At 54.1% G+C, this 12211-nt stretch overlaps 1 protein-coding gene across 2 annotated transcripts in view; it reads left to right on the top strand.

Moving 5' to 3' along the window:
- The first annotated feature begins 1398 nt into the window (after positions 1 to 1398).
- The window catches only part of PMP22 (peripheral myelin protein 22), a 28945-nt gene continuing 18132 nt past the window's right edge, over positions 1399 to 12211 (top strand). The window contains exons 1-3 of one of the 2 annotated variants that reach the window (XM_032841267.1): positions 1399 to 1622; positions 5946 to 6057; positions 7322 to 7421. In XM_032841267.1, coding sequence (XP_032697158.1) covers positions 5980 to 6057; positions 7322 to 7421 — 178 coding nt within the window. In that variant the 5' untranslated portion in view covers positions 1399 to 1622; positions 5946 to 5979. Of the gene's footprint in view, positions 1623 to 4068; positions 4259 to 5945; positions 6058 to 7321; positions 7422 to 12211 lie in introns of those variants that run through there. The other variant, XM_032841268.1, reaches the window with a different exon arrangement.

Here is a 12211-nt window from a genome sequence, read left to right as displayed (position 1 = left end):
CTACTCTTCTTCCTCTGAATTCTTAGCCCTTGGAGCAGATATGATGTCAGATGTCTTCAGGTTTAGTCCGGCCTGAGGGGCAGAAACCTCGTCCTGCAGTCTTTAGGTAGGATCACAGGCCAGGGTGGGGGTCATATAGGAGGGGGGTTATCTGGAAAAGCCCAAAGTCATGCTCACTGGGCCCTCCCTCATCCACCCTGTCGGGGAGGATTGAGGGAACAACTCTCTGTCTGTCTGTCTCTCTTTCTCTCTCTCTCTCACACACACACCCTAGATATACACACACACCCCTGTGTTATCTGGTAAGGCAGAACCATAACTTGTCTAACCCTACAGCTCACATTGGGCCTTACTTCCATCTGGGCTCCACGACGGAAAGCAGCTAGAAGGACACCGGGGACCATCTGACACCTTGTGACAGTCTGGCTGGACACAGGAACATTTCGAGGAATGTAAAAAATGGCCCACACCTGAGATGCATCTCAAGCCACTGACTCAGCCGCTCTGCACACAGGTCCAGGCCAGGCCGTATGCAAAACTCTCCATCGTTTTAACAAGCAGTCAGATCTAATGGGACCCACGGCTGGGTTACTGTTTCACTGGGACCAGAGAGATCCTGGCTGGGAGCAGAATGGGGAGAGGGCCTTTGGGACCCCCTTCTGACCCCCCCAGTGAAACATAAAGTGTTTGTGACAGAGAAAGACTTCCCCAAACTCTACAGAGCACTACAGGTGGCCTCGCCCTCCCCTGACATAAGGGGTGGGGGAAATTGCCAGAATTCCAAGAGACTCCTTCAAAACAACCAAGTGTCCTTGTCTCAGCGTTTCCACCCAGGAGAACTTGCTAGAGATGCAGGACCCTTTCTGAGAGCCTGAAGGAAGAGTGCAAAGAGCCTGAAGAAGACGGCATCTTCGTGTGTCTGCCTCTCTGCAACTTTTGCAATCGTCAATCTAGCCTGTCCTGCGGGACGGGCTGGGATATCTTCATCAGAGCCTTGTTTACTTGAATAGGATTATCTCAGGAAGGTCAGCATTATCTGTGCAATGTTGGGGCTCCTGAAAACGATGATGTTGATTAAAAATGAGACTCATTCTATAGGTAGCACATATGACACGATGCACACAGACCATTTGCATGGTGGATTTCCTCCTTGAGGAATTCCCCGGAGGGATGAGAGGTGGGGTGCTGGGAGCTGGCACACCGGCTGGCACAAGTGGGAGCAGGCTTGGCTTCCCAGGTTGCAGGCATATTCTAAGTCCTTTCCCTGTTGATCCCAGGTTCTCCATGCTCCGGGGGGCCCCTTGGGATCACTATGTTCTGGCAAGTACACAAAACGGGGCGCTGTCTCTTTAAGTAGTAGAGGCTGAGAAGCTCTCAGGCCACCATGACATATCCCAGCATTGGACCAGCCCCTGAATAAACTGGAAAGACGCCTGGTCTGGCTTCAGTTACAAGGAGCACTACCAGGGAACGTGTCTCGGGGATCCTGGTTGCAAGCAGTGGGGCTTAGAGTCTGCCTGCCAGTCTCTCCGTCGCCCTGTGGGGAGGGCCTTGCCTTGGCGTCCCTTGTGTTTGACTGCAAAGAAATCCACGTGAAGGAAGGGGTTACACCGTTTGGCCTGGTGAGTCTTCTTGGCAAACTGTCCCTCTGGATAGTATGTGCTTATGCTTCTGGGAGAGCTGCCCGATCCCCCATCCGCTGCAAACCATGACTGGAAGTGATTGCAGTGGAGATGGTGCATTGTGTTGGAATTGACAGAAAATCAGAGGATGTTTTAAATCCCTGTTGAGGAGCTGGCTGTATACTCCGGCTGGGGAGGTGAGAAGGACTCTCTGAGAGCATCTAGAAAGACCAGCCCATCCAGATGTGAAGGGAGAAAGGGGACCCGATGCTATTTCCCTGATGGGAAACAGCTCTGCACACACAGCTGGCAGGGGGACCTTGGGTTGGGAAGCAGGTCAGGGAGAAGTTTCCACCTGTAGCAAAGCACTGACTGGTCCTTGGGTATGGCCAACCCCCGGGCAGTGTTTTCTTTTTCTACCCTGGGAACCGGGCAGGCAGGAGGCAGGCGAGAGGCAGTAAAGGCTGGACCAAAGGGTTCAGGTTCACGTGTTCTGAAAACCACCGCGCGGTATTACCTGCTCATTGACTAAAATATCGGGTTCAGGGAAGATGAAGGAAACACGCCGTGCTTTACAATGTGTGTGCTTTTCTAGATGTGTACACTTCATGAAAAAGGTTACTGGGAACAGAAAGAAAGGAAGAGAAAGAAAATCCCAGTTCAATATGCTAATATTTGTTAAGTGCTTAGAATAGTCCTCGGGACAAAGTGACCACATAAATGTTGGTTAAATAAATAAAATAAAAGTCTGAGTGGTATAAAGTGAGGCCATGATTCCTGGGGCACTGCTGACCTATTAAATGACCCAGGAGGAGAGAACACAGTGCTATTCCTCTGGTTGGTTTTTCTACTTGCATATGAACTTTAGACCTGTGGGATTTCGAAGCTATTTTAGTTTGGCGGAGGGGGGTGTGTGTCTGCCTTGCCTTGAGGGCTAAAGATGATATCATAATAACCATGGTGACAATTTACTGAGTCCTGGTCCCTATGTTCTAGGCACTATGCTAACTGCTTTACACACCTCATTCCTTTTACTCACCCCCATAAAATAGGCAGTACCAGTTCTGCTTGGGGATGAGAAAACAGAAGCTCATCCAACTTCACCTACTGGCTCAAGTTCACAATCCTGAGTAATCAGGTTTGTCTGAGCCCAGAGCCAGAGTCCCTAAGCATTACCCCTACCCCCCTCTCCCAGGGCGTGCGTCAAGTCCTGTTAAGTTTCCTGCCACGTAATGGGCGTTGAGTAAAATTTTTACATGTCACCTTCTTTTTGTTCTCATAACACAAAAAATTTTTAAAAAGACCGTTGTTGGAAGACTATTTCAGATAATGTACTTTTACTTAAAGATAAGAATATGCCATCAGCTACCCGAAGCAGCTACATTCAAAGAGTAAATTCTTATGGAATCGTTTGACTCATTTAGAGCGATAAGGTTTTATGACACAGGACACTAGCAGGAGCGTGTGTGCCTGTGGGTGTGAAAGGGCTGCATTAGTAAGCAAAGACATTTAGAATCCACATTAAGTCTCCTTGTTGGTGCATCAAGAGTCTCCCATCGGAGAGCCTGACTTGGACCCACCTGTGCCACGCCCAGAAGGGCTAGCCTCTCTCCCTGTGACGCTGGGCGGACCACGTTCAGGCGACTATGAATCAGCGGATTTCCCTGGCTGTTCTTCCCCGACCTCCAATGGCCAACTCCCCACCCTATGGCCCGGACGCCAGCCGAGGCTGGGAGCCTGGCCAGGAGCTTACCCACTTGTGGTCTGGTTTTGCCCAGGTTAGGAGGAGTCAGACCCCCTTCCCACCGCGCCACCCCCATCCCGCACCCAGGGATGCTGTTCTGTAGATGGCAGGACTCTCCCTCCTCCAGCTAATTCTCACCCAAGCAGGGTCCGCCAGTGGGTCCCCTCGAGTCCTCGGAACCCGGCACACCACCTAAGTGCGGACACTGACAGCGCGGGCACGCGGGCGCGGGGCAGGTGTGCCCCGGCAAAATGCCAGGGCAGGCCAGGCGCGCCCGCACCCTAGAGGAGAGAGACACCTTCCAGCCCTTAAGTGCCTGCTCCCCCATTCCGGGAGGAGAGGAATCCAGCCTTGGCCCCCCGCGTGGGCGCAGTCCGCCTGCGCGCGCCCCGAAGCCCAGCGCTGGGCACCGGCGGGGGCGACCTCGGGAGGGCTCTTCCCACGTGGCCGAGGGGGCGGAGGGACCAGTTTATTGGCCAGCACTTGGGTGTCCAGGAACTCGGGGAGCCAGAGGAAGCGGAGGTGAGAACGCTCAGCTGCCGCCTAGTTTCGAGTAAAAGTCGCAGCGGTTTTGCAGGGATCGACTTTCTCCTGGGGCTGATTGAAGGCCGGGTAACTGTCTCCTGCGTGCCCTCCCTCCCTCCTGCCCTCTCTCCTCCCTGAGGACCGCCCCCTTGCACACGCTGACCCAGGGACACACCCTACTGCAGCGACGCAGACAGGGCGTTGTTCCCGTTAAAGGGGAACGCCGGGAGCCTCCCTCTGGCCCCTCGCTTCGCGCGCGCAGCCCCGCAGCGCAGCTGTCTTCGGCGACGCCAGCAGCCGAGCAAACGCACCGAGAGTTTGTGCCGGAGGCCACTTTGAGGATCGGGGACAACCATCCCTTTGGGCTGTAAGTGCTTTGGTAGGGGAAAGTGGAGGAGATGGAGGAGAAACATGGGCTTCTTCCGTCGATGGTGCCAGAAGGCGCGGAGCAGGCGCGGGCTTTGGGCTGGCCGGGTCTCCGAGCTGTCTTTCCGAGCTCTGACAGACAGACCACGGTTCTTACCATAGTTTAGGGATACGGCGTGGCCTGCCTTATGGTACATAAATCATAAGGGGCGCGAGTGCTGGTGTCCGGAATGTGGGGCAGGGGCTGAGCAGCTTTCGTCTCGCTGGAGAAGCGCCTACTTGGGGACTCATTGGAAAATTGGTCCCTGCTGTGGACACCTTGGGGGAGGGCTGCTGGACCCCCGTGGCCCCCCAATTAATAGCCACATACCTCTTTCCGATTAGCCTTCTCTGCCCCTCCCTGGCTCTAGGAGCCACTGGATTTAATTTAAACCTTCTGGGAGACATCGGAAAACCGGGCTTACTTCTTCCCGGACATTCCAAGGCTCTTTTGAATGTGTTGCTAACGGAGCGCAGCGGAGGGGCCTGGTACTCTGGGTACTTTAAAAACTGAATTATTGAAATGTCGTCTCTCTGGCCCAAGGCCCTGTACTGAAACGGTCCCTCCAAGTGCAGCAGGGTTTTCACAGCCGTACGTATCCTCTAACGGGTCACCCGGGTCTTCAGTTCCCCAAGGTCTGTAAAATGAGGGACTAGGACCGCACAACTGCTCAGTGAAGATGTCCTGCCAGCTCTGGCAGGCTGCGGTTCTCCTGGGACTCAGCCCTTCGTCCTCCGCCTCTCCCTCCCACCCGACGTCTGCCCACCTCCATGCAGGCTCCTGGGCGCGCGTCCCGGAACGCAGAGACTGGACCCGGTTGCGTCTCGGCTGTGCGTGCCGGGGGCGCGGCCGGGACCCCCGCGATCCGGCGAGTGGCCAGCCCGGGAGCGCAGGGCCCGGCCCGCCGGGGCCTCCTAGGGAAGCACGCAGTGGGCGGGAAGCGCAGGGTCGGGCCACTCTCTGGGCCACTCTTTCCTGCCCACACTCCCCCGTCTGCGCCTCCTCTCCGGAGCCGCCCGTGACGATGCCAGGGGGAGCTGGGGCCAGGACGGCTCTCCAGCGCTGGCAGAAGCGGGTGGAAACCCGGAGACTAACGGAATGCGGAGCGCGCCGGGTCTGGGAAACCAGCTCCCCGCCGCGCGCTCTCCCTCACAGCGTGCCGCCGGTGTCCCCAGGCCTCCGGCAGAAATCTGGGCGCCTACCCCCTGACCCTCCACCTCCCCCTCCGTAGGAAAAGGGGCAGACTCTTCTTCTGTCCCCTTCCCCACGTGGGGTTGGGCTCGCAGGCCACCCCGAGTGGGTGGACATGTGCCGCGGCCTCCGCTCGTCCTTCGGGAAAAACCTCTCCTCCGGGGGTGACTTCGACGTGCGTACCCCGTATTTTGTTCCCAAAGCAAAGGGATGTTTTGTCGGAGGAGGGCCCCGCGGCTGCCGGACGGGGGTGCTGCGGTCGGCTGCTGCCCTCTCTCGGCCGGCCCCCGGGAGGCATGCAGGCGCCCGGGCCGGGCCGGGCCAGGCGGGCGGGCGCGGTGCCAGCCCCCTGCATTCCGCCGGCGCGGGGAGCCTCCCTCCGCGCGCTCCTCCTCCGTCGCTCGCTCGCGCCGGTAGGTTCGGCCTCACGTCCAGCCTCGGCTCTCTTTCCTGGCAGGCAGGAACTCCGCTGAACCCAACTTGCCGCCACAATGCTCCTCCTGTTGCTGGGTATCATCGTCCTCCACGTCGCGGTGCTGGTGCTGCTGTTCGTCTCCACGATTGTCAGCGTGAGTGCCGGGCGGACGGCGGGCGGCGGGCGGGGCACCCCGAGCTCCCCTCTCCTCCCCACCCCTACCCCCGTCTCCCCCCCACCCCTGTCCCACTCTTCCCCCCACCTTGTCCCAGGGCTCCGGCCTCCCCCGGGCGATGATTCCGGCCTGGCTCCCTCTAGTTAAGCGCCGCGAGACAAAGTAAAGTCTCAGACGTCCCCGCGGGGCGTTTTGCAGTTTCTGGCAATCTGCCCCCTTTCAGTTGTTTTGAGAAAACCGTAGCAGAGTCAGGGGTAGGAAGGAAGCAATCGCTGGTCCAGGTTAGCTGCGCAGGCCTCCGTGTACGCCAGATAATGTCGGTACAGAGCCAGGGTTCCCCGTCCTTCCTTTGATGAGATTCCGTAGCATTTCCCCCCCATCCCTCGCTGTAGATTCATGGAGGAAGGAAGCAGAGTATTAATGAAGTTTTGTTTTTCTCCACATGCCATAGGTCAGCTGGGCTGCTTAGTTCATAAAACACCCCTGGAGGGCCGAATATTGGAAGGTTAACATGGGCTCCTCCAAAAAAAGAATTCACAGTCCTGAGTCTGCTTTATGATGGGGACCCAGAGCCTTCCTCTATTAAGCCTCCAGTATAGGAACAGATCATCAGGGTATAACTGAGGTCACAGACCCATCAGACATCTAGCACATTCGATTTGAGACTTCAGGCAGTGAGGTGACTGTGGCTTTAACTTCTTTATGTAGGGGAAAATTCCAGGCATGAGATTCCCCTCTGGTTGAAAGGTTGAGAGAGAATTATGTCAGAAGGAGAAATACTGATGTTGGGGACTTGTGTCTTAATTAATCTTGTTGGATTAGTAGGAATTATGGGTAAGGAGACAGTCTCCGAGGGGTGGTGGTTTTGGGGGAGCGACACTCAGGAGATCAGGGAGGGGAGCTGGCTTGAATGCAGGTGTCCTGGGCTGAGTCTGAGCCTTGTTCTTCTACGGTACATATTTCTGCACATACTAGCTCACACACATGTGCTACTTTTTTAATAACAAAGTGCTTTTCACTTGCAAACACTGCCCTCTGGCAGCACCATGTCTGAGCCAGCCCCCATCTCTCTCATTTTTCCCCCCCGCATGACTGAGGCCTCTGGCCAGGCGCAGCGGGCAGGGCAGGGGCAGGCTAGAGAGACAGGTGGATGAGGCTGCTCTTGCCTTCCCTTCGTCTTCACCCTCCCCTTCCCTTTGCTCCTCCCCAGCTTGTCTGATTTATCATGTCTGGTTCTTCCTAGCAATGGGTCGTGGGCAATGGACACGCAACCGACCTGTGGCAGAACTGTAGCACCTCATCCTCGGGCAACGTCCTCCACTGTTACTCGTCATCCGCGAATGGTGAGACTGGGGTTTTGCTTGTCCAGATCTGCGGGTGCTGTGTTTCTCAGTCCAGACCTGGAAACACTTGTTCTTAGAAGACACAGCTCCAGCATGTCTGGAGTGGGGCAGAATGCAACCGGGACCAGGAATCCAAGATTAAAGGAGAGAGACAGCAGTTTCCCTGGCTAAGCCAAGACCCTGGGTATCATTGTACATCATCTCTGCCTGGAAAGATGCCCTAGAGCTCCCCCTTATCACTTGATGTAATGCTCCTTGCAAACAAAGAAACTCAGATACAGATAAGTTAGCTCAATGGCAAGACTTTAGGCTAACCCCATTGGGACTTTGGCCCCAACCAGCATCTTTGGTGGTCGCCGTCTCTATCCAGAAATGTCTTGCTTCTGCGTTTTTCAGTGATGGTCCTAAAGGTACTTGTTGGTCCAGCATTTGGTCCCCCATTTACAAGACTGCTTTTCTAGGTCGTGGGTCTCACTCCTGCCATTTAGCATCAAAACCTTAAGAGTGTTTCCTTGTGGCAAGACGGGGACTCCAAGCTATTTGCAGAATGCTAAATTCTGGGAAGGTCCTTCATCCAGAGGATTGTGTCTCTCCTCTGTCACCCCCCCTCCCCCCGTGTCGCTTGTGAGATATTTGAAACCAGGCGTACTTGGATTCAAGTGAAGGGGATAATTGACTGTGAAACTCCCACTAGACACCTTAAGTACTCAGAGAGAGCATTACAGGGGATCAGGGAGTCCTGTGTCTGGATGTGGAGAGGCCAAGGTAAAGAGAGTGCCTTCTTTTGGGTGGCTGGGTGCTCTTTAGTGGCATCGTGGCCCCTGGGAGGGGCTGTAGTGCTTGGTGTTGAGGATATAGTGGGCGTGGCTTGGCACGGTCTCGTGTTTCAAAGGAGGTGCCCTCAGCCTGGAGAGGGACGCCCTTGTAGGATGGGCAGAGAAAGCTTTCTCGACATCCGGGGTTTTAAAAGGCCAATGAAGTATGGCTCTCACTGCTGCTGAATGACTGTTACTCATGATCCAGTTTCCCTGTTGAAGATGCTACAACCTATGAGAGAAACCAGTTTAGACCCAGGGCAATAAAGCAGGCAGTGAAGGGAGACTTCATTCTGGCTTTGCACAGTGCAGGTTCTTGACTGGTCTTTGCATCCTGTGGGCCCAGCACCCGATAATACCCAAGCTGTCGCCAAAGCATTACAAACCAAACATCTCCAACCTCCGTATAAAGAGAAAGTGCTAGAACAGTTATTTGGTAGCTTCTGTGGGGAGGCTAGGCGAGGAGTAGAAAACCCTGCTTTATGTTGTCACTTTCCTGGGGTTGGGGGGGGGGGGAGGGAAGAAAAGAAAGACCTCTGTCCTTACTGATGCGAGCAGCCCTGAATCTTTTCTCGGAGCACGTGAAAGATAGTGCATTGAAAACATCCCAGAGGGTGCACAGTGAGTTTGCAGGGTGAGTTGGCAACCAGGTAAATGGAATGAAATACTCATGCGTGCCTGAGAATGTGGCCATAGTTCTCTTTGTCCCCAAAGCCACAGCATCCCATGTCTACCCTGGTTCAGAGTCTGGCTCAAGCTCCCCGAAGCCTCAGGAGGGGCCGCGCCTCGCTCGCTACTGACACCTGGTGGCCACAAGTGATGATGCGGCCGGAAAGGGTGGCTTTCCCCGAGGGGTGGGGCGTGTCCACAGGCGCCCTTCCCTAGTGGCGCGGGGCCATGTGGGGTTGGCATGGAATCCTGGACTCTTAGATCCGGAAGGAGGCAAAGGAGCAGCCGTCTAAACCGTGCTCAAACCGGGGAAAAGAGAGGTCTTCACATCGGGCCTGTTATCGGCCATTTATGCTGCACCTGCCGCGGTTATAAATGGCTGTTCTCCCAACTCAAAGAGGGACCAGTGTTACTTTCATCAGGACACCTTTCGTCTCTTAATTGGCTCTTTATGTACCAAGCTTTTTCCTTGGGTTCATTGACAATGACTTTGGGATCTCTCTTGTGGGCTCCAAATCCATGTGGTTGCTTTGCGGGGGCGGGGGGACGCCGGAGCACCGGTTTTCTTCCACATCTGTCTTCGATGTTTTGAGGGAATCTGGAGACGCCCTTAAGTAAGCTGGGGTTGTTTGGACTTGAGCCTCTTCTATTTTCTGAATGCGTCTACATACCTTCTGGCTTCATCCTGAACCTGGCTGCAGGTGGAAGTGAAAGAGGCTTCCTGGGGCCGCTGCCAACAGGACCTGGCATCCAATGCCTGGCATGGAATGCCTCCTGGGCCCAGAGAATACAAGGCCTGGGAAACTGGGGACCTTGCCCTTGATGGTCCTGCGCCTCTTTGAGGATCCAGGGGATACGTGTGCACGGATGAATCACTGTGAAGGTGGCAGAGGCCAGATGCCCAAGGAGTGGGGGCAGGCAGGCAGCGCCAGAGTTCAGGGGAGGAAGTGGAAGGGGAGTCTCGTGTGGGAGGTGGGATTTGATCCATCCTCCAGAGGATGGGCAGGATTTAAATAAATACAGGCAAGGAGGAGGATATTCCCTGTCCAGGCAATGACGTGACCTCCAGCAAGGGGACAGCAATGCAGGGGATGTGTCGGACCAGTTGGCTAGCATTCTGGTTAGGATTAAGATTGACTGTACATAACAGAGCATCTTCAAGGGGCGGTGGCTTAAATAAGATCGTTTATGGCACTTTATGAAATTGTCAGAGGCCCAGGCACTTTCTAGCTCCTTTCTTTGCCATCTCTTACATTTGGTCCTCATCCTCATGGACTAAAGGGCTGCTGGAGCTCCAGCCATCTCATCTATGCTTCAGGCAGCAGAGTGGAGAAAAGAGGAGAAGAATGTGTGCCCTTCCCTTTTCATGAAGTGTCTCCAGATGGACCACATACTTCTCTTTCTATCTTTTATAGGAACTTAGTCATGCAGCCACACCTAGTTAAGAAGGGAGACCGGGAATATAGTCATTTGGCCTCGTGGGATGCATGGCTTCCCAATTCCTAGAAATTTCATAGCAAGCACCCACTAAGCCTGGCTTGAAACACATCTCTCCGGGGCTTTGACCATCCCCCCTGCTCTGTACCGGGTCCTACTCTTTTACCATAGCTCTGCTTGGTCCTATGCAGTTTCTGAGCAGAACCCCATTGTTTTAGGATTTTTCAAATATTTCATCTCTCCTCTGTCCTGGGTTCCATCCACCATCCCGCCATTCTGACAGAGCCCCATGTCGGAAAGTGTGTAACCCTTAGACTTCCCTCTGTTTCTCTCCGTCTCCAGTCATTAAGTCTTTACACTTATTGTTTCGTGACGTCCGTGGGATCTTTGTTTTTTTCCAACCTCGACGTCTCTTATGAACTCCAGACCTGCATAGCCAGCCATTTACCAGACATTTCCACAGGGATGTCTCAGAGGCACCCCTGAACTGGTCAGTCTGTACCTTCCTCCACCAAACCTACCTCTTTGACAGTTTCTAAGATTTTAGTGAACGCTGCTCATGTCTGCAACCAGCCTGGATGTGTTCCCTCCTTGCTCCTCATAGCACCCTCATAGCTACCCCCTGCCCGCCTCCCCTGCCCAGGCCACTGGCTATTCCCTTGAAGGTCACCATGGCTGCAGGACTTATCAGGGCCACAGAGGAGGCCCCCAAACACTTCACCTTGCTTGTTTCTTTGTAACTAATTTTTCACATTGACTCCAGGGTGATATTTTTAAAAATACAAAGCCATGCCTGTGACTCTGGATTTGAAGAATTTCAGAGTCCTCTCCTTGGTCTTACCCTCAGATGGAGATATTTCCCCAATATCATAGGAACCCACCTGAATGATCTGTTCCCGTGAAACCTCATTGCTTATTTCTTCTCCTCATCTTGGAACTCCCTTGATCATAAACTTCCCATCTCAGGCCTCTCCCTTTCTCCCCTCCTCTGTTCTTTGTGTACAGCTACTCCGTGGGTGCCTGCCCTCTACCAGATACCACTGCAGACACTGAGGATGTCAGAGTGAACAAGAGCCTGCATTTTACTGGGTGAAATTAACAGCCAAGAAACTTGGATAATTTGGGGCAGGGAAGGGAACTATAAAGAGAACGAAACAGACTAATGTGTCATGAGGGATTGGGGTGGGAAAGGGAGCCTCTTGCTGGAGTGACCCCTTGAGGATGACCAGGAGTCAGCCGTATGAACATCTGGAGAAGGTTCCAGGCAGCGGGGCCAACCAGCGCAGGCTCTCTGAGCAAGGAAGGGGCCTGGCAGTGTTGAGGGACAGAGGGCAGACAAGATAGCGGGAAGACAGAGGTGAGGGGTAGAACAGCATGCTGGCCTGTAGCTCATTCTAGAACCTAGCAAGCAGTTTGGTACATTCGGGTGCATTTCTACCTTTTACTGTCCATTTAGACCTGCTGTGTTTTACATGCATCTCGGTCCATTTTTTTCCAAGTTGGAGCAGTAGTCCAGATCATCTGTAAGGCAGAACACATCAGAAACCTTGCACGGTAGAAAAGCACCGATGCATGTCTGGTCATTGTCCCGAGACGTGAGATTCTTACCGCTCTCAATGTCGCTTTCTTTTCCTCTGCTGCTTTGCCCATCTTCCTCATTGAGATCTTTTACTTTCACACGAAATCCCATAGGGGTCTACCCATTTCCCATCTAATTTTCAAAATAGCTATAAATGTTATTTCCTGGTAGGAAATTAGGATCCAGTAACAAATAGCTTCTTTCTGTTTTGAGTAAGAAAGCGGAGCCTCGGGGTGAGGCAGGCAGGGCCCGTGGGGGTGGCGTCCGTATAAGCATCCATCCATCCAGAG

The sequence above is a fragment of the Lontra canadensis genome, unplaced genomic scaffold (genome assembly GCF_010015895.1).
Source record: "Lontra canadensis isolate GAN:19392208 unplaced genomic scaffold, GSC_riverotter_1.0 scaffold122, whole genome shotgun sequence".
NCBI classification, from domain to species: Eukaryota; Metazoa; Chordata; class Mammalia; order Carnivora; family Mustelidae; genus Lontra; species Lontra canadensis.
This window is presented reverse-complemented; position numbering and strand designations above follow the sequence as displayed.